We start from the raw sequence: 23,280 nt of genomic DNA on the forward strand, positions 1-23,280 counted from the left end.
AAAAAGCAACGGTTCTGTGGTTTACAACAGTCCAGCGGCATGTTGTTGTCATGGTTACGGCTGACAACATCGCGCCAAACTCTCATTAAAGTTTTATTATTATTATTATTATTATTATTATTATTATTATTAGGACATGACTAACAGTCGCGGTTTTGAGCCTTGTATCTAGAGTCCCGACAGATTTCACAAGCCCCGTTGTTTTGTCCCGGCTTTACATTTCAACCAAGATAGCATTTAGCATTAGCTAAAGCAGATTGAGTAGCGATTAAATTTGTTATGAATGGTTCCTGGTGAGGATTTATTGTATATTTGATTGTCAGTGAGACTGGAGTGTTCGAATTTTTTAACTTTGAAAATCTGTTCACAGTAGCTAACACTGTAACTTAAACTTAAACAGCTTTAAAGTGTTTTTTTCTTGCTCTGCTATGAGGGCGTGGCTAGTATGTTAATTTGTCGCAATGGACAGACTATTTTCAGAAATATGTAGATAACCAAAAGGTTTACTCGGCTGTTTAATTTCACGCTCAATGAGTGGCAGGCACTTCGGACCTACAACTATTTGTGTGTAAACAAAGTAAAAAGCAAATTTTCTCTAATATGTTTCCTTTGAATCCGGTAACGGGTATTGAAATGCATTGTGCTGATCAAGGAAGTAATAATCACCAGTGAGAACGACACATTTAAGACAATCCAGCTGAAATGGTATTCGCTCTTAAAATGGGCTTTGCTTTTTCTTCAGCTTCAAGAAAAGGCACCTACGTCTTGTGAAACTGTTAAATTACACTTTCGACACCTTCTTCCCATTGCTTTACATATTCCTTCTCTAGTGAATTAAACTCTGAGCTAAACTCATCATCATTCAGATCGAATGTAAATAGAGTCTGTTGAATTCTTGTGTGGCTGCGTAATTAAATCACTTTGGACAAAGACCGCAATCGCTTCATGTTGGTGGGGGGGTTAACCAAAGGAATAAATTAAATAGATTTTCTTAAGAATAAGCAATAGTTTCAATTGTGTTTTTTTTTTTTTTGTGGGATGTCTTGGTTTTCAAAGCATTCCAACATCCAATTAGTTAGTTTTACATTAGTGTATAATGACATTAAAGTGTTGTAATGGAAACATTTAGTCCTCATTTCTTCGTAGAGGCAATGAAATAATGGGTGATCATTACTCGGCCCTTTCTACAAAGAGAAACACTGATAATAAGTAAATTCCCAATTGTAACAACCAAATGCAATAGCGGTTGACAGTTCAAAGGCGCTCCAACAAGGCCAGACCGTCCGCATAATGATGCTCATATTAGCTAGTTTGCAAGCTTCAACGTTTGTATTTCAAAAGCTTGGCGCTCGTTCTTTGCCGGCACGTAGAATGACCTGAATAATGTATTCTTCGTAATGAGTGGACCGTAGTTTCAGCTTTGCGTGAATTCATAGCATAATGATGGCAATATTATGTGTCACGTCAAAGCGCAGAAAATATGCTTATATGCTGAATTGTTATGTTTCTGTAATGGTTAATGGATGGAAGCTTTTTAACTAAAATTATATTTCTTTTGAATTATAAAAAAATGGTAGGTTTCAAAAAAATGCAGCCATTTCTCCCAGAGGACTCACAAACTTTGCTGATCTTGTATCTAAAACGAGGCATTGGTGTTGGATTTCACTTTCCTTTCTTTTCTTTGGTCCTTCCTCGGGTCTCCTGACGGCCTCTCGACTCTGGCTGGAAGTGTTCGGTTTAGGTGAACGGTATGGGATTTTTTAATAGGTTTTAGGTGAACTAATGAATACACACACACACTCGCACGCACACACACACACAAAAAAAAAAAAGAGAGAGCAATGATGATGACATGTCAAATCGGTAAAATTACCGAATGAACAATGCTGAGCTCTCCAAAAAATTTTTTTAAAAAAATTAATAAATAAAACGAGGCATTGATGTCATGACTGGTGTTTATGCATCAGTAAAGGTGTTTCCAAGTTCGACATTGACAGTGGAGCAGCAACAGACGATCGCCCGTCCATCCTCGCTAAAAAAAAAAAAATCGGAATTGACGACAATACCCGTCGATGGCATTGAATGAGCTTTAAAAAGGCCAACGAGTCTAACTTTCTGCTGTCATCAGGGTATCCAACCTGTTAGTGGAGCATGCCAGTGTCGACGCGGACTGCAACGTCTGGAGTAGAACAGTCGGCGAGTGGCTGGATTCCATTAAGATGGGCCGTTATACGGAACTCTTCACGGAAGGCGGATACTCGTCACTGGACACGGTCGCTCAGATGACATCCGAGTAAGGGAGCTTTGACAAGTATCATTTGGGTTTTATGATATCCTTAGGTTACGTTTTCATGTGTGACTGTTGCTGATGGTGGCAGGAAGCACTCAAACTACCTGGCAGAAAAAGAAAAAGAAAAAACGCTCAATGGCGTATTGCCTGGCTAAGTCATTATTAAGATTTAAGACACAACTAGTAGGAAAATTATTTGGGAAGTCTGAAAATTACAGCCCATTTTCACATTTTCAGCAAAAAGAGGCATAGCTGCCTTCCTTTGAACCCTTTTTATTACAAATTATTTAACTTTCAATGAATATTCAACTTTAAATGATTATGCAATGAATAGCGGAGGGTATTGATACTTTGACTCCTTATTGTTGCTTAAAAAAAAAAAAAAAACATCTCTGAAACTTTTATGTAATTTAGAAAACATATGAATGGTAGAGGATTAGGGCCAGTGAAGAGAAAAAAAAAGATTGTCTGACTTTATTCTCAGAATTCTGACTTTATTCTCAGAATTCTGAATTTAATCTCAGAATTCTGACTTTCTGACTTGCCCCGCACAATTCAAAGCTCTACGTCACAATGTCAGAATTCTCACTTTAATCTCAGAATTCTGAGATTAAAGTCAGAATTCTGAGATTAAAGTAAGAATTCTCACTTTAAACTCAGAATTTTGAGAATGAAGTGAGAATTAAAGTCAGAATTCTGAGATTAAAGTAAGAATTCTCACTTTAAACTCAGAATTTTGAGAATGAAATGAGAATTCTGACTCTGAAGTCAGAATTCTGAGATTAAAGTAAGAATTATCACTTTAAACTCAGAATTTTGAGAATGAAGTGAGAATTCTGACGTTAAAGTCAGAATTCTGAGATTAAAGTAAGAATTCTGACTTTGAAGTCAGAATTCTGAGAATAAAGTGAGAATCCTGCCCAACCCTCTTTTCCCTCTTCACTGACCCTAATCCTCCTCCGTACATATGAGATTACATTTTATGAAAAATGTTAAGGTCACGTGATCCAAAAAATGTTATCAAAATATGCACTAATCTTCTGAATCTTTATTGAATTCCCTTTCAAACAATATCTGTTTTATAAAAACTGACCTAGTAGTTCCTGAGATATAAGGGTTTTAAGGAAGGTGGCCACGCCTCTTTTTTTTTTTTTGCCAGAAATGTCAACATTCGGTTGGCTGTAGCTCCCAAGCCCCTCCTCCCATTGACCTAAAATTTAACATTTAATGTCGTGCCGTCACGATCAACAAGTGCACCAAGTTTCATTCAAATCAAAATCTGCTTGGTTAAACACATTTGGCAGGGAACAACCCAGCGTTGCACAACTATTAACAAATTTTCATAAAATATCACGTGTCTTCCTGTGCTGTTTCCAGAGACTTGCGGAGAGTTGGGGTGAACCTAGCAGGGCATCAGAAGAAAATCATCACTAGCATACAGGAAATGAGAGTCCTCATGAACAACTCCAATACCAGCGTCAACATCTGATGCATACTTTACGTGCAGGTGCGCGCACACACACACGCACAATGTGGACCTAAGTATGAAGACTGCAGTTGGACCTAGAGCGGCTTAGCACTTTCGGACGATGAGGAACACACTTTCTATGGACCAGTGAGTGGATTTTTTTTTATTTTTTTTTTCGTTAGTGGTGTCACAGACCAAACTGAAGGGAACTGGGTGGTTTTACAACAAAGGGAACACGGTGGACTAATTCAAAACCAAGACTTTCCATCCAGATGATTCCATTTGAGAGAGTCTACGGGACTCTCACAGTCAAACATGAACATAAGATTTCCAGAGCTACCAGCACTTTTTGGCTATATCACAACCAATACGTCTGTTTCGTCTATCGGCCTGTCTCAGGTTATCTGAGTCCAGCGAACGTGTATACTTTGCTTATGGTCTTCTGGAAACCAGTTTTTTTTTTTGCCGGCCATAATCGGGCTGTCAAACTCATTTAAGATCCACAGTCACGTTCAAGCACATTTCAATCATTACCTTAAAAGGAACGGCAAGCATGTAATACTGACTGGAACCCGAGATGCAAAGTTCTGACCACACGTTTCTGGGTCTGATTGTCTCCAGAAGAGTATGGACTTGTTTCTATACTGGATGAATGTAAAGCTTTTCAGATGCTCAGCTGTGAACGGCTGCTTTGTGTTCTCTTCTGATAAGCAAATGGAGATTTAACATCGGAAACCGGCTCTTACACTCTTCTCGCAGATTGCATGGACACGTCAGCTCGCTTTATGTTGTCTTAACTTGGGACAAAAAAAAAAAAACTGGAACGTGATTAATCATCTGATGTACACTCACCCAGCCATGCACGGTCCCAACTGTTGGATTATGGACAACGATGATTCTTCAAGTTCATCGAAGAAGCTCGGCGGATATTTAAACTGAAGGATTGCATTGAAACCTGTCTAAAAAGATTATTACAGACGAAGACATGTCAAGGACTTGGAAGTGGAATCTTAACAATATGTTCTATGCAGCCCCACTAGTCTAGACATGGTATTCTGATTAACAGGTTCCCCTCTAGTTACGAACGTACGAGCGTTGGCGGATGTCCAACAGAAGTCCATAAATGTCATAAAATTCTGTATCGCGCTCGCAAGTTCATATTTTTAACCCATTTGCTCCCAAAAAGGTATAAAAACATTCCGTTTTTAATATTGCCATGGTCCCAAAAACGTATTTATATGTTTATGTTTTTTCATGCTTGAGCATACAGAAGGCTTTGCTGCAGCCTCTGACCTGAAGAGGTCGCTTAAAGCAATGGTAGTTATTACAAAAAATGGCCAGCAGGTGGCAGCAGAGTATAAGAGATCAACAAAGGGTTTTGTTTGCAAAAAAGCTCTTTTACCGACAGTTTTAAACTGATTTGTGAATAATGATAAAACTTAGCTATATTCTAATGCTAATTGCTGCAAAACATAAACAGATACATATATTTTTTTCCTGATGAAAGAAGAGACGCTAATCTTTCTTCTTTTGGTAGGTTACATGTTTTTATAGCAATAGAACACAATATTGTGTGGGCCGTGCAAAATCTGTCAAAATCCAGCTAAACAGTTCGGAGCAAAGGGGGTTGCTTCTCTCTCTCTCTCTCTTTGATTTTCATGCAAGTAAACTTTATTTATCACGGCTGATAAAGTTAAGGCTAATGATAGTGGTGGTTGCAAAAAAAAAAAAAAAAGCACAAGTCAAGTGAAACCCCAGGCAATTTCCACCATCTTCATAGGCATATGTATTTTCTTTTTATTACGGTATACTGGCCTGTATAAATGTTAATTAATTTATTTTTTTATTATTATTTTATTTATAGACAGTGTACAGTATATAATTTTATTTGTTTTTATTGCTTTTTTATTTTTTATTTAATCAAATTTAATTTAAAAATGTCTCGTCTTACAAACAGCCTTTTGAACCCTTTTTTTTTTCTTCATCTAAGGCACTCGGCCATTTTGTCATTTGCTGTCAAGTGAAAATGACATCACAGTTGCGCAGGGTTCAGAAAACGATCAATCGTGACTTGTGACAAGTGAGCAACTGTGATGTCATTTTCGGTCAACAGCAAGTGACAAAATGGCCGCCTAACGAAATAGGGGAAAAAACGTGTGGATTTTGCTACTTAACTCATATTCCACAAACACGATGTTAATCAGAATGGCATGTTTACACTAGTGGCGGCGCATACAACATATTATTGTAAAGGGGGTGACGTCCCCTTTTAACTCACTCATTCACTGCCATTGACGGCTATAGACGTCAAAAATTCATTTGAACTATTTCTATTAGTTTAACAGTTTATGAAAACCTAGATTTTTTTATTGTACATTTAGAACAGATATAAAATATGTGATTAATAGTGTAGTCATTCGATCAAAAAATATATAATCGCCTGGCGCCCCTAATTTTGTATGTTTTCTCTTTTTTTCGTTTATTATTTTTTCAGGCGATAATTTTTTTTATTGTAATTAATCGCATGACTTCATGAGTTAACTCACGATTAATCACACATTTTATATCTATTCTAAATGTACAATATTTTTTTTCTTGATTTTCATACTCTTGTTAACAAAAGTGGGGAAAAAATAATAAAAATAGTTTTTGACGTCTATAGCCGTCAATGGCAGCGAATGAGTTCAGCTTGATGAAGCAGTTGTTTGTGCATTATTCGAACTCCCACGAAGATGCTAGTTGCGAATCAAATCCTCAATGGAGCCTTCACGTCCACCTTCAGGTACTACAGAAACCCCCTCAGCAGCTCTTCCGAACCAGACACTTCCTGTCTGCCACACCGCAGTGCACCTCATTCAAACTGAACCACTGGCAAACCGAGGCAATATTGAAGAAATCGATAATCACTTATTATTTATTGGTATTTATAGAAAATGCAAAAAAATGTCAGTGTTTGCGTTGTTTCTGTGAAGCTCTGCCTAACATGTATTTCGTGTAAATAATGTATTATATATATTCAAAGCAGGGAGCATTGTTCTTCAGTCTACCATCATGTGGTCAAGTTGGTATTGATCAAGCATCTCAGAGTAGAATATAGTAATTAATAAAAAAAAAAATATTCTAAATCAGCATTCTTAAAAGTTCAACCCGGGCCACGATAAATTAGGGACAGCGAGCACACCTGACTTTTGTATGGGTGAACCCCAACTGATTTGCAAACAAATACAGGTTGGATGTCATTTCTCACTTTTCAAAATCGAGTTCTATTTCCAGCACGCTATATACAAAAGTGGCAAATATTTTTCCTACCGTATTTAATGTCTACAGAAATGTGCGGATAACTTGCCATATGAACTTTTTTGTGTATGCGAAGGTTTAAAGTTAATGATGTCAATGCTCATTTAATCATCTTTGCAGATCGACCCTCCCCCCCCCCCCGAGCTTATGAAAGAGTATTAGGGCGAATAAATTATTTAAAAAAAAAATGTCTAAAGTAATACACAAACTTAAATAGTCTGGCACAATAAAACACATCAAAATATGGTGTGTTTATGATCATAATATTTGAAATTTTTCGTTGTGATATGACGATTAAAGGCCGTATCCCACTGAGGGGGCAAACGTTTGTAAATTGTGAGCGAATGTTGATTTCTCGTAGTTTTAATGTTTTGTTTTTTTTTCTTGTCTTGAACATGTTCAGATTTCATTGCGACAAGAAAAAAAGCAATAGAACATTTGGCGAACATCTCGCTAAATGTTCGGTGAACGTGAACGAACCCTGACGAGAAATCAACATTATATAAACGCGTACAGTGGGATATGGGCTTTTTTTTTTTTTCAAATTCTCAAATTACATAAAAAAATTTTTTTTTACGTTATTACTTTAGATTTTTTTCTCACTTCACTGCATTAGCCCTGACACTCCTTCATAGCTTTTTTTTTTTGAAATGAAATGAGATTGTAAAAGTAGTTTTATACTGTAATAGATGGTTTAGTGAGGGAGCACTCGATGGACTGCTTGAAAAGCACACAAGAAGAATGTAAGATTTTAAAAGGCTGTTTTCCCTTTTTTTTTTTTTCTTTTTTTTTTTCTTCTTCCAGAACATGACTTTTGAATAAGACCCAGAGTCAAATGGAAGCCTCTTCTGTGTTTTGGGAGGAGTTATGGTGTTAAAACTCCATCAACATTTTAACATCTTGTTTTACGTTTAAGAACATGGCGGCGGGAATTCTCTTTTGTGTCCACGCATTCTCTAGAAAAAAATGAAGAGGCGGAATGTGAAGAGAATAAAACATCTGTCACGTAATCACATCTACATTTACAATTTTTGATGTAATAATATATAATATGGCAATAAAGTCATAATTACAGTAAATATTTGTATGGGGAAAAACATCTTGGCCTTAAAGAGAAAACAAATTCAACCCACCGTATTTGTAGATTTAAGTATAAATATAGACTTATTGTGATATTTTCAAGGGATGAACATTTGGCTGTCATGGGGGAAATTATCAATAGACTATCAAATTGCTCTTTTTTGTTAACTCGTTCACTGCCATTGACGGCTATAGACGTCAAAAATTAATTTGAACTATTTCTCTTAGTTGAACATTTTTTCCCACTTTTGTTAAAAAAAAATGTATTGTACATTTACAACAGATATAAAATGTGTGATTAATCATGAGTTAACTATTGAAATCATGCAGTTAATTACCATGAAAAAAGAAACGAAAAATAAATTAGGGGCATCAATTTTAATCGTAATTAATCGCGTGACTTCACTAGTTAACTCACGATTAATCACAAATTTGATATCTGTTCTAAATGTACAATAAAAAAAAAGTTTTTCATGCTCTTGTTAACAAAAGTGGAAAAAAAAATCTAACTAATAGAAATAGTTCAAATTAATTTTTGACGTATATAGCCGTCAATGGCAGTTAATGAGATGGGAGACTCTCGCAAGTGTCACAGACGAGTTGCCATAGCGTGCGTGCGGCGCAGCTAACCGAAACCGACTGATAGCACCCTGAGGATGCAGCCAAAATAGTGCGCTGGATTTTGCCTCGCCCTTCAAAACACAATGAACCAATTCCATCATTTCCAAATAACGTCAGATTTTTGTGGGATTACGCACAAATTAAATGGTTACCTAATTTCAACAAGAAACCTATGCCTAAGGCATGAACAGTTGGAAAATTGTACACCCTTCGAAGTGCCTCGTATCTTTTTTTTAGCACCATCATTTCCTCCCCTGCCAAAATGCTCCGCCCCAGTTGTGTTTTATTTACTTTTGCCAACGTTATCTGCAGGCAATAAGAAGAATGTCAGACAATGTGTATGTTGGAACTAATTTCATTTGCACTTTATGATGAATCTGTTGCCCTTCTTTTTTACTGGAAAGTTACTTTATAGCTTTTATTGGGTTCCCTGCTTTTTTTTTATTGCCTGTTTATTTTCTGAAAATCATAATTCTGAAGCAGACCCAATGATGAAGAGCACCGTTATGACAATGACTTGATGTTTGCTCAAGCCAGATGTTTTGGCATTCCGGCAATTCCACTTTAAAGTGGCCTTGTGTTCACAGATATGAATTTGTTTGAACTTTTAAAAATCAATAACAAACGCAACAACGTCATAGCTTGTTGTCCCATAAAATTATTTTCAATTTGCAAGCAAAGACTTACTGACGTCTTGTTTCTCTGCCATGCCGGTGAACTGGAATGACGTCTGTTATTGTTTGGATGTTTTTCACATTTTGAAACCATTTTTAATAAGCAATTTATAGAAATTGGAATACACGATGTGTTTCTTAACTCATTCACTGCCATTGACGACTATAGACGTCATAGATAAAACATTTTAACTTTCTATTAGTTTAACATTTTTTTCCACTTTTGTTAACAAGCGTATGAAAACCTAGAATTTTTTTTGGGACATATAAATGTAAGTAATGCGATTAATTACGATTACAAATTTTAAACACCTGACACCCCTAAATTGTAATTTTATTTTATTTTTTTAAATAAATAAAACAATTGTAATTATTTTATTCAAATTTTTAAGAATCTTTTTTTTTTTTTAAGAAAAGATGATTAAAAAATTTGGGGTGTGAGGCGATTTTTAATCGTAATTAATCGCATCACTTCACTAGTTAACTCACGATTAGTCACAAAATTGATATCTTTTCTAATACAATAAAAAAAATCTAGGTTTCCATACTCTTGCTAACAAAAGTGGGAACAATTTTAAACTAATAGAAATTGTCAAAATGAATTTTTGACGTCTATAGCCGTCAATGGCAGTGAATGAGTTAACTGTTATACACATGTAAAGATACATGACCCGTTTTATAATAACGGCACATAAAACATCGTAATTATAAAGAAAAGAAAAAATAAACCACATTCTATTTGAACTTGAGGATCAATTTATCCACACGTCAACGTTTACCTGGGAGGTCTTCGTCACTTTAGCCATATTGTAATCAAAATTCAAAATTAGTGCGTTAATTTTGAGGTATTTTAAAGTTCCTTTAACGCCACTAATTTATCGATACAACGACCTCCCCTTACTTGGAAAATCTGCATTGGGGGAATTCCCGTCGCAACGCAGCAAAATACGTCCACGTCAAAATTACGCAGTAATAAATTAAATAACAATGCATATATGTATGGGGACTGGGTTCAAGATGTGATTTACAGTTTTAAAAACGTGCAGAATTTCACAAGTTACTGCATGTTAAAGATTAGACAGCTCTTAATATAAAAAGAAAAATGCACTGAGCTGTCACCAATGTCTTACAAATGCAATTATGCCATCTAGTGGCAGAAAAATGACCTCAACACAAATCAATATCACACTTTACAGTACAGTACATCTTTTTAATTTTAACTCAATTTTATGAATTATTATGAAATTACTGTATTAATGACTAAAATATGCAGCCATACTACTATTTTAACTTTTTTTTTTTTGCTTTTATCTTAACAAGAGTATGAAAACTTGTGAAAAAAATGTGTATTGTACATTTTGTTGTACGTTTAGAAAATATATAAAATTTGCGATTAATCGTGAGTTAACTATTAAAGTCATGCAATTAATTATGATTAAAATAATAATAATTACGTTTTGCCTTTAAATGCTCACTGAGATAACGTCTTAAGAGATGACACCTGATGGTTCAACCTCCACAATTTTGTCTCCCAGGCTTATTCACTGGTAAAACGTGAATTTTAATTTCATGGAAATGAGAGCAGGTTTTGTTGGCAGATAATATTTGTAGAGTTTTTTTTACCCTTATAGTTAATTGGGTTATTCAGTACTCAAAATATAAGCAATGTGCTCCCGAATTTTTATTTTTTTGGCGAATGTCGAGGTTTGTCAAGGTTATGATTTCTTGGGACTCTTCAAACCTTATCATCCATTTACCAATGCTCAAAATCATCCGCACAACTGTTGGTGTTTCCCTACTAAAAAAAAAAATGAATTCAATTTTCTTGATTCAGGCATGCAGGGGCCATCAATCGAAAGCAAAGATGGAGTGTTTGCATAGAAGTTGGCTTACGGGTCTATCTGGAATCTTTGTTGATGAATTGTCTTCTACTATTGACACACGTGTGGCGATCAGGTCTCCCCCCATGTTGAAAACAATAATTGTACTGGTGAAGCGCACATTTTTTAATAAATGAATGACAGTTTGGATTCATTGAAAGCACAGTGAAACATACTTAGTAACTGTCGTGATATTAGTTTGTCTTTGAGACTGTCATGTATTATGTTTGTGTTGCTGTTTTTGTAGTGTGTTCTCAAATGCTCTATTTTTTCAATAAAATTGTACAAAAGTAAGCGACTTTGTTTTTTGGGTTAGTGACATCAGGACCGTCTCGCAAAATATTGGAACGGCAAAGTCATTTCATCAGACTGTTGCATTATTTCCTTCATTCTTCCTTTACTGCGCCCTTTTTCAGTTCTTTTTCCAGCTCAACCAGGGGTGTAGTACCCCCGGCCGCCACAGAGGGCACTGTAGATAGTGGCCTGAGGCTTCCCATTCGGGAGCTCTTTTCAAGACAGGGCACCTCCAGGGCAGAACAAGGGAGGCTCGCCAAATTAACTCATTCACTGCCATAAATTCATAAAAAAAAAAAAAGAGAGATTATTAAAAAATTGGGGCTTCAGGCGGTTACATTTTTTAATCGTAATTAATCGCATGACTTTACTAGTTAACTCACGATTAATCACAAATTTTATATCTGTTCTAAATGTACAATAAAAAAAAATCGAGGTTTTCATACTCTTGGTAACAAAAGTGGGAAAAAAATGTTAAACTAATAGAAATAGTTCAAATGAATTTTTGACTTTTATAGCCGCCAATGGCAGTGAATTAATTAAAAAAGAAAAGATTATTAAAAATTCTGGGCTAAATTTTTTTATTGAAAACAATCGCATGACTTCACTAGTTAACTCACAATTAATCACAAATTTTATATCTGTTCTAAATGTACAATAAAAAAATTCTAAGTTTTCATACTCTTGTAAACAAAAGTGGGGAAAAAAATGTAAAACTAATAGAAATAGTTCAAATGGATTTTTGACGTTTATAGCCGTCAATGGCAGTGAATGAGTTAAAGTTGAAAATATTGAAAATGGCCCCTTGCATTCTTTCATTTCTCTGTACGCGGCCCTCAAATTGAAAAGTTTGGACACCCCAATCTTAGTCCTAATGAGGTCTAAAGAAAATGGATGAATAGATGTGAACAATATTTATTTCAAAAGCTGCATCCATTTCTCGGTTTTACAAAGACTCATATCATGAATATTATAACGTTGTTATATCGTTGGACCTTGCCTTGCGGGGGAAGAGAATTTATGCAGAAAATAGCTGGCTCGCAGGCTGCATAATAAAGGTGATGACCAGGAAGAGCATCCACTGAAGCCTGTGGGCTTGTTGAAGCAATCAGAAAGAGAAATGGCTGGATGAAATATCACACACAATAGATATTGTAGTTACATGGCACTTGATGAAGGATTTATAGAAATGCAGTGAAGCCAATTGTGTAATCATTTTCACAGTCGTCTGCCGGGTCAAGGGTGGAATTTGTCAAAGCTGGACTGCAATTCACTGCTCTCGAAGAGTTATTTTATGCTTACATCAGTTGTTTTTTTTTTAAGTTGAATTTGGGCTAGTACAAATATTTCATGACTTTATTTAAGTCGTTTTTTTTATTTATCTGAGTATTTTTTATTTTACTCGCTGCATTTGACTTTAGGTACCTTTAGATTTATATATTTTTTTCTTATTTGAACAAATAAGAGTTGATAGCTTTGATGAGCGTTGTTCTCTACCTATTGTTTAAAATGCCTTAAGATCATTTCTGTTGTGAATTGGCGCCATACAAATAAAAATGACCCGACTATGTAATAATAAAATGGAAGCTGTTTTTTATGTTGTCGTTCCAAAGGCTATGATGCAAGCCCAAGTAACAAGAGGGACATACGCTGTTGATGTCAGCAGCTCCCGTCTGCCTCTCAGTGTGTGTGATAGGCGTGCGAAATGCAAACAGTAACATTTTTATGTGCACAGGATTATTGATTAATATAGCTGAGTTCTTCCCACGTTTATTATAATTTTGGAATTATCATTACAGTTATTTTAAATTGTATTTATTATAATTTTTTTATTATTATTATTATCATTTGTGTATTTATTTTGTTTATTTATTTTTATCCATTTTCAGGGCAATTCCCATAATTTTTTACTAGTTTTACTTTTTTTTTAATGCTTAGTTTTAGTTTTTAATTTTTTTTTTATTAAATTTATCATTTTATTTTTTATTTTGTTTATTTATTTTGTTTATTTATTATTTTTTATTTATTTTCAGGGCAAGTCCCTTAATTTTTTATTAGTTTTAGTTTTTTCAAAAATGCTTAGTTTTAGTAATTTTTTTTTATTTTACTTATTTTTATTTATTTATTTTGTTTGTTTATTTTGTTTATGTATTTATTTATTTATTTTTATCTATTTTCAGGGCAATTCCCTTAATTTTTATTAAGTTTTAGTTTTTTTTTCAAAAATTCTTGGTTTTAGTTTAGTTTTCAATTTTGTTAAAAAAAAAGTGTAGTACTTGTGTGCAAGATTTACACCATGGTAAAATGAAAAAAGTAACACAATTCATCTGAAGTTGCTTTTCAACTGGCTGCTGATGGATGACATCATTTCTGTGCGACACACTTTCAAACGTCCTTATTCCGGTTAATATCGAAATAAGTATACTTAAAAATCACATTTAAAATCAACCCCTAAAGGCTCATATATTAAATTCCTCACCAAAGACGAAATTGAAGGACATTTACGCTATAATTATAGATAGTCTTGTAAACGTAAAATATAGTTTAAGTTAGTTTTAGTTTTTTAATAATTAAAGAGAGCACGGAAAAGATTATTGTCTTCACGCCAAGACAACAACCATGCTAACTATTGCGTAGCTTCTCCTCTTCCCTGACCCCTACCCTCCGACCTCCTCAATCCCGCTGCCTTCATGGCCCTACCAGACAATAGGAAACTACAGATCTTATGAGCTATATGAAAAGTTACTACATTAACCCGTGGGCAGTATTTTATTTTGAAATGGCTTGGTCAGAACCACCAAAAAGCCCAAAAATGGTCACAATAACGCCTAGGGGTTAAAAAAACGTTTGTGGTCCATGTAGGTTATAAATTCTCGTAGGTGCACGACGCGAACTTGGCGGATGCGTTAAGCATAGACCAAGCAGTCTGTACTGACCTGGTTATTGACCATTAAAAACACTTCCGTCAATGCTTAACCCGTGGGCAGTATTTTATTTTGAAATGGCTTGGTCAGAACCAACAGAAAGCCAAAAAATGGTCACAATAACGCCTAGGGGTTAATCTATCAAATTTTCCACATTCCCTGTCATTGTCCGTTGTTTTTTTCTGGTAGTAACCATCATTGTAATTTATTTAGTTTCCCAATCCCTCTTTTACAAAATTTCTACTTTTACCTCAAATCACACGTGAAGGTCAAACTGTTTTTCCAGCGCTTGTTTACATATGGTATAATAGATATGAAGACCGTGTGCATGTATGATGTCAAATCCGACCCGGGTGAGCTGATCTCCAGGGGAATCCCCCGCTTTCATAGCTCAAGCTGATTATAGCAGCCACACGCACAAAAAAAAGTGTCTGAAGGTGAAATTGGCCATCGCGCCATCAGTGCCGCTATGACTAAAACCTCTGTATCAGCGCCTTAAAGAAAATAGCTACGGAGTGTGTGTGCGCGCTGGGAATATTCCCACTGGTGCTGAGTGAGATTGTTCTTGGATGAACCAGATTCTGGCTTTGGGCTAGCATGTGGTCTCTAAATGCGCGCCGCCTGCCAACGTGCCTCCGTGTTTTGTGATCATCCTCATCTTTCCCGACGGCTTCAAACGTCTTCATCTCCATGTCGGGCGTTATCAAGTACTTCCGTGTGGCCGATTGTTTGCTGTCTTTATTCCTTACCGGCAACACTGTGTCCCGCTGTCTACATAACGACCGCTGTCAGTCTAAAAATCAGGCGTCCCGGGGCACAGGGAAGTAATTTTCTCTTGAAGACATGTCACTGGTCGAGATATCCCGAGGGTCATTTGAAAATCATTGCGGAGTCCTCTTTAATCATGATGAATGACCTTCAGCAGAACCTTGGCTGTCATTTCACAGCTTATGATGGCATTTCTGCCATATGCAGTCATGTATACAACCGAAGAAAAAGTACGGCGGCATTGATGAAGATTTAATAGTGGGAAGGAAATCCTTTCTCACTCAAGATGACAAACGCAAAGTCTAGAATGTTTGTTTAGCAATAAAAAAGTTCATTTTGGCTCTCACACCTAAACTAAACGTAGACTCAAAATCTTTGCTGTATTTAGTGTATTTTAGCCTCCTGAAGATGATTGCAGCATTAATTTCATTGTGCTTATGCTCATTTTAAAGATTTGGACATTTTCACCTGAAGTGTACAATCAGGGGCTGAAAACGCATTTAAAGCTATAAAAAGTTCATTTTGGCTCTCACACCTAAACTAAACGTTGTAGATTGTATTTAGTGAATTTTAGCATCCTGAAGATGATTCCAGCATTAATTTCATTGTGCTTATGCTCATTTTGAAGAAAGGAAAAAAAAGTCTAGAATGTTCTTCCTAAGAACGCTTTGTAAATTGGAGCGACTGCGTACTCGCTAACGCCACTCCTGACTGATGTATTTGCGCAATAGCTAGCTTTAAGCTAGCTGACCAGAAAAACATATTCCGCGTGTTCTCGGTTCGTCCGTGCTTTCAATCGGAACCGGGCTGTGACTGATGACGTTTCACGAGATCACAAGATACGTAAGAACGGATAAGAATGCCGATTGAGAAATGCTTGCTTATGTGGGGCGCGTTAGCTAGCTAAAGCAAATGCTAACTGTGTTTGTCATACTGGCTAACGAATGCACAAGAACACATTTTGAGAAGCTGCTATTGTCATGAGACTTTTGTAGGGGTTATTTTTTCCCCTGGAAATAAAATCTATTACAGAAATATAAGATGAAAAGACATTTTGGAAATGACGTAGTTACTTAGGCATAGTTTTTGTATTTCGGACTGTTCCTACCCATTACCATCTAACTCTAATGTATTTGGAAGTTGTTGTTGTTTTGTAAAAGTATTATCAGTCTTTCAATTTTATTTGGGTCACATGTGAGCCAAAGCCTATCTGCAACTGACTTTGGTTGATAAGTGGAGATCAGGCTGCATTCGGTTCGATACCACACTCTGAGTGGCCGCCTGATTAATTTTCCCTCAAAAAAACGTTTTTTCCCCAAAAAACACTTTGTAAATTTTTTTTTATAATTTTTTATTTTTATTTTTTTTTACAACCCGACGAAAAATTAGCCCAAAACACTGATTAGCATTCAATATACGATTTCCATTCGTTCCATATGTTTTCCAATTTTAACAAATTTTAAAATCTTGTTTCTTTTCTTCTTTTTGTCTGACTTGGTTCGATTTAATGCACTCGCATCTTTTAAATCAAAAAACGATTTTTCCGGGTCAAACCGTTTTTTTTTTTGTTACACCTCTTCCTATACCTATGATTAACATCTTTCAAAGTACATATTTTTTCAATTATCTTTTTGAAAAATGTTGTCCTGGCACTGTATGCTCTTTTAGTAATTTCAGTAGTTTACTTTGCTTTCAAATCTCTTTAACACTGGTTGTAACTGCTTTTAAATGTTACAGTAGGTGAAGCAAATTGAGTTACATTATGTATGAAATGCGCTAAAAATCAGTAAAAAAAAAATTATTATTATTTTTTTTTTTGTACAATCCCTATAGTTTGGTGGTGGTCTGGAGACTGGAAAATATCAAAACCATGTGAGAAATGTCCATTTCTTATGACATGCCCGGTACGTACCACCTCGATTTGGGATTATTAATGAGATTTGACTGTACATGATACATCTATTTTTGTCACTCTGCCCTCACGATTCCCCAAATGCAATTTGTGCGGATGTTAGCTCAAGGTGGACACGAGCAGATAAAGATGATCTCGTTGTAGCGGCAATCCTTCCACATGAAACCCTTACAGAAGGTCTGACCCCCACCAAATAAGCCGCCGGTAAAATAGCCTTATCCATTCTGCTAGTGATCCGACAAGCCTGCCATGAGAGGGCCGTGTGATGTCAAGTGGCTGGCTGGCAAGGACACACACACACACACACGCGCGCTAACGCACACACAGGCACGTCACTGGCAGGTCTTTGTGTAGCATTGGAGATAAGTCAACGCACACACATACCCCCCCCCCCTTTCAATTCTCTTTCTTACCCATGGTAGCCAGAGGGAGGTATTTGTCACTTGTCCAGATGTTTTCCCAAGGTCCTTTATCCTAAGCAGTCAATCACACACGCAGCGAATTGCCCCTAATGTGAGGTCCTTTCGACCAATGGGCTCTTGTCTGCGGGCGACCGTGTTTGAGATACGAGCAATCACACGCGTGCGTGCGCGTTGAAGGTCGGTCAAGGTGAGATGTGTAAAAATCAGGAGACACGGGGAGGATAGAAATATATTTTAATAACCGCAAAATGACACCCACGTGCACACGCAGGGGCAACTTTGCTCTTTGGGTAATGCGGTCTGACGTGCGCGAGCGCACACATGCGCAGTTTGTCAACGGCTGGACGTTCTTTGTTCTTCTCCATGCTGCATCCTAATTAGGTTTATTGTGGAATCAAAACCATCGTCACATCAGGTGATGAAATCTACTGTAATGGCTTCATAATAACGTATGTGCTGGCATGCATGAGGTGTAGCTTTTTTCACACTACGGAATAGATTTGAGGGCTTGGCAGCGTCTAGCAGACAGCACAATTAATTTACTCTCATGTTTTTGACTGAAAGGGATACTTGACTCATTGAGCCATTTTCAGCAGTAAAAAGTCAATTTTGTCCAGAATCAATGTGATAACTTCATTATTTTTCATGTAGAATTAATTAAGATGACATCACCCGTGCTGAGGAAAAAGGACTCAGTTAGCTGACCAAACCCAGAAAACAGGTAAGCCATGATTGGTCGTTACCTACTTCATCAGCACAGGTGATGTCATCTTCGGTCGCGGCAAGTAAAAAAAAAAAAAAAATTTTTTTTTTAAAGGTATTAATTGTGTACAAAAATAATGCAGTTTTCAAATTCATTCTGGACAAAATCTAAACTTTTTACTGCTGAAAATGGCTCGATGAGTCAAGTAGCCCTTTAAAGGTGCATTGTGGAACTTGTCGCTTTTTTTACTTGTGACTGCCACCTCTGGCCTAAAGTGTAACTGCAGCCCCTGTGTCAAGCTCGTGCAAGGCACCAAAACGAGTCGATACTGATACCAAGTACCGATACCACTAGTACTTTTGATACATAAAATTTCCCCAAATAAACAATGGCAGATAATCTTTAAAAAAAATGACCGATATATCCCATAGCATTTTCTTTAAAATTGTATGAAATTCATGGCAATTTTATATTCTTGTAGTTTCTGATAGTTTAACGGCCACAAAATGGCAGCTGCCTCTGGTATTGGTACTTGCCAAACCCTATTTTTGATACATAAAATTACCCATTAAAAAAAGAAACTAATGTAAAAAAAAAATAAAAATCCTTAAAATTGCATGAAATTAACAGCAATTTTTTTCTTTTCTTTTTTAAATAATAGGTGTCGTCACATTTACCAATATCTTTGAAATAAGGCCAGGTATCAACCCAATACCGCTGCCTGGCATCAGTACTCCCCCATCCCTATTTCGATGTTGCAATAACTGGCACTAGGTTGCAGTGGCATTTTGACATTTTCACAACAAGGCCTCAACTAAATGATACCCAAAAGACAAATTAGCCAAGAGACAGCGAACCACGAATTATTTGTGCTCGTGAAAAGGTTTTGTAGACTTTCATGGCAATTCTAAATTGTATCTTGCACGTGACACATTTTGGAGGTTGGCGGACCTTTACCTTTCTTTATAATTATTTTTGGTATTTCCTACAGTGTGCTATAACCGCAATGTGTTCTGGGAGAATTACAAGATGTGTGAGTAAAGCCTTCATAATAAAGATAAATCTTGAATGTGCACAAAGATTTTACAAAGGGCAAACACCTGTTGGCGTGATGAATTGCATAAATAGTTTAATCTGATTTGATTTCAATTCCGTTTTTTTTTTACAGCGTGATTATCTGTTGTGAATGTGATTTCACTTCCTGCAGCCATTGGCGGCGGTGTGGTTCGCATCGATGATTGCATGTGACGTCGAATCAATAACCACTCAATGCAGCATTCACAATCACCCCGTAATTGACTCGTGAGCAGCCTCGGGTGCAGCCCACCTATTGCCTTAAGTCAGCTGGGATAGGGTCCAGCTCCCCCAGTGAACCTGAACAGGAGCCAGATAAGTGGTATATAAAATGGATGGATGGATGGATGGATTTTTACTACCTCCACTTATCTGGGGCAATCCATTGTCAACACGACAACCTTCTCAACCGGCTTCTCAGGAAGTCGAGAGAAAGAAGTCCCTCCTCGGTGACCGAGCTGTTTAGCCTCTCATTTCCGACTGGGAAGTAGATTTGGAATGGATACTAAGTTTTCCCCTGTTTGGGGGTTGCCATCTTTCGCGGCTTTTCTGCATTTCCCACAATGCATTGCCCGGCAGCCATTTTGGGAGGTTGTATTTATGTTTCTTGTACTCATCCAGTGACAATGCCGCTACGTGTGCGGAAAGATGTCTTGAGAGTTCATAAAATGATCAGAAACGAGGAAGAAAAGCGGACTGCAAAGACTACTTTAGCTATTTTCAGAGAGAGAGAAAGACAGCGAGAGAGAGAGATGGGGATAGAGACAGAGACACAGAGAGAGAAAGAGAGAGCAAGAGAGAGAGAGACAGCGGGAGAGAGACAGAGACACAGAGAGAGAGAGCAAGAGAGAGAGAGAGACAGCGAGAGAGAGAGATGGGGAGAGAGGGAGAGACAGAGAGGGAGAGAGACAGAGACACAGAGAGAGAGAGATAGGGAGAGAGAGACAGAGACACAGAGAGAGAGATGGAGAGATAGGGAGAGAGAGAGAGAGAGAGAAACAGCGAGGGAGAGAGAGGGAGAGACAGAGAGAGAGACACACACACAGAGAGACAGAGAGAGAGAGAGAGAGATGGAAAGAGAGGGAGAGAGAGAGAGACACAGAGAGAGAGGGAGAGACAGAGAGAAAGAGACACAGAGCGAGAGAGAGAGAGAGCAAGAGAGAGATGGAGAGAGAGAGAGAGAAACAGCGAGGGAGAGAGAGGGAGAGGCAGAGAGAGAGAGACAGAGACACAGAGCGAGAGAGAGAGCAAGAGAGAGACAGAGACACAGAGAGAGAGATGGAGAGAGAGGGAGAGAGAGAGAGAGAGAAACAGAGAGGGAGAGACAGAGAGAGAGAGACAGACACAGAGAGAGAGAGCAAGAGAAAGAGAGAGAGAGACAGAGACACAGAGCGAGAGAGAGAGAGACAGAGAGAGAGAGAGAGACAGTGAGAGAGAGATGGAGAGAGGGAGAGAGAGAGACAGAGACACAGAGACACAGACAGAGAGAGAGAGACACACAGAGAGAGAGCGCAAGAGTGAGAGAGAGAGAGAGGGAGAGAGAGACAGAGAGAGAGAGGGAGAGACAGAGAGAGAGACGGAGAGAGCAAGAGAGATAGAGAGGGAGAGAGAGAGAGAGAGACACACACAAAGAGACAGAGACAGAGAGAGCAAGAGAGAGAGAGGGAGAGACAGAGAGAGAGACAGCAAGAGAGAGAGAGATGGAGAGAGAGAGAGACAGAGAGACAGAGAGAAAGCGAGAGAATAGACAGTCCCGGAAATGCAGAAGTGTTGTCCCTGACTTCATTGTAGAGATGTCCCCTTTCGTCTTTTTCCTCTACAAAAGTGTATCTATGTGTAAGTGTCTCTCCGAGGAGATCCTTGAAGTCTGCCTCGCAGTTCTGAGGTTCGGGGGGTTCAAACCTCGGTAGCAGCCTTTCTGTGTGCTACAATGCTTGCGTGAGTTTTTTGCACGTCAGGTTAATGAAAGGCTAAAATGTCCGTAAGGGTGAATTTCTGTATTTATAAAGAACGGATGGATGGAATAAATGACCGTTTTATTGACTATCATTATATGATCTTGGCCACAATTCCAAAATGTTTTACCTCAATCGTAGATGTGATGAGTTTTTTTTTTTTGTTCTTTTACCAATTTCCACCAATTACACGATATTAATACATATGGCTTTCCTCATAAATGTTGATATGTATGAATTGTATCATAAGAATGTCTTTTTGAGTGTGAAACATCCCATTTGTCTTAATATCGAACGCTTGCTACAAAGACGCGCTAATGACTGCCATGCATCACCTGGATTTGAAAGAGAACATCCATTACAAAAAGGGACGCCTTTCTGTGCGCTACCTTTAAAAAAAACAAAAAAAAACACACACATTTGCTATTCATTTAAGGCATTTTCTTTTTTTTCTTTTTTCTTTTTTCTGGAGAGCTCAGTATTGTTCATTCGATTTCACATATCATCTTTTTTTTAAATTAAATTTTTATTATATATTTAAGGCATTTTAAAAGTCTTCTTAATTGACTCATTGGCATATAAAAAAAAAAGATTTTATTTTGGGTTATCCCAAACTCTCCTGGGAACTGGTAACGTATATATATATATATATATATATATATATATATATATATATGTGTGTGTATATGGCATATCCTGCCAGTCTAACTCATTCCAGCAGCGCTCATGCTATGCTGTGCGTAAATCAGTCATTATTAAGTCATGTTTTTGAAAATGACTATTGATTTTTGTCCCTCCACACAGCCAGATTCAAGCTGCTCAGGGACACAACTAAATTTGTGCAACGTGTTCCTCTAGGGACTCTCCCTGCAGACAATCAGTTATCATTCACACTTTTTGATGAATGACTTTTGCTTGTGCTGTGATCACTTTGAGTGAACTCCCCAAGAGTTTTTTTTTTCTTTTTTTTTGTCTTCACAGTTGAAATATCATTGCCTCTCTAGAATGACTTGGGAGATGTGTTTTTTTTGTTTGTTTTTTAAGTGTCTGAAACAGATTTAAATTTGTGCTGTCACATTTTGCAACTATTAAACTCCATAATTTTTTTTTATTTTTTAAAAAAAAAAAATTATATATATTTTTTGATCTCCATAAAAAAATTAAACTCCATTATTAACTCATTCACTGCCATAAATTCATTTAAAAAAAGATTATTACCTCATTCACTGCCATTGACGGCTATAGACGTCAAAAATTCATTTGAACTATTTTTACTAGTTTTACATTTTCCCACTTGTATTAATACGAGTATGAAAACATAAAAAAGAAAATTATTGTACATTAAGAGCAGATATAAAATTTGTGATTAATCGTGAGTTAATTATTGAAGTCATGTGATTAATTACAATAAAAAAATGTAATCACCTGACACGATTTAAAAAAATAAATAAAAGATTATTAAAAATTAGGGGCATCAGGCGATTAAAATTAATAACTGTAATTAATCACATGACTTCACTAGTTAACTCACGTTTAATCACAAATTTTATATCTGTTTTAAATGTACAATAAAAAAAAATAGGTTTTCACACTCTTGTTAACAAAAGTGGGAAAAAAAATTAAACTAATAGAAATAGTTCATATGAAATTTTGACGTCTATAGCCGTCAATGGCTGTGAATGAGTTAAATGCAAGCATGTGTATATTGCGTCACACTGCATACCGCAATTCAATCCCTAACACTAATCTTAGTCCATTAATTCCATGGAACGAAACACTTATTGAAAGAGAACATGCAACCACACGCACGCACACACACACACACACACACACACACACAGATACGGCAGGGTATGTATCTGATAGTTTCTATTATCTAGGTCTCCCTCCTGGGCTGCACATCAAACATGGATGAGCT

At 36.8% G+C, this 23,280-nt stretch overlaps 1 protein-coding gene across 1 annotated transcript in view; it reads left to right on the forward strand.

Annotated features, from left to right (window-relative positions):
* The window catches only part of epha5 (EPH receptor A5), an 80,536-nt gene extending 68,932 nt beyond the window's left edge, over positions 1 to 11,604 (forward strand). Inside the window, exons 18-19 of the mRNA XM_077585620.1 lie at positions 2,129 to 2,293; positions 3,668 to 11,604. Coding sequence (XP_077441746.1) covers positions 2,129 to 2,293; positions 3,668 to 3,779 — 277 coding nt within the window. The 3' untranslated portion in view covers positions 3,780 to 11,604. The remainder of the gene's footprint in view (positions 1 to 2,128; positions 2,294 to 3,667) is intronic.
* Positions 11,605 to 23,280: the final 11,676 nt, after the last annotated feature.

Source organism: Vanacampus margaritifer, chromosome 14, assembly GCF_051991255.1.
Source record: "Vanacampus margaritifer isolate UIUO_Vmar chromosome 14, RoL_Vmar_1.0, whole genome shotgun sequence".
Lineage (NCBI taxonomy): Eukaryota > Metazoa > Chordata > Actinopteri > Syngnathiformes > Syngnathidae > Vanacampus > Vanacampus margaritifer.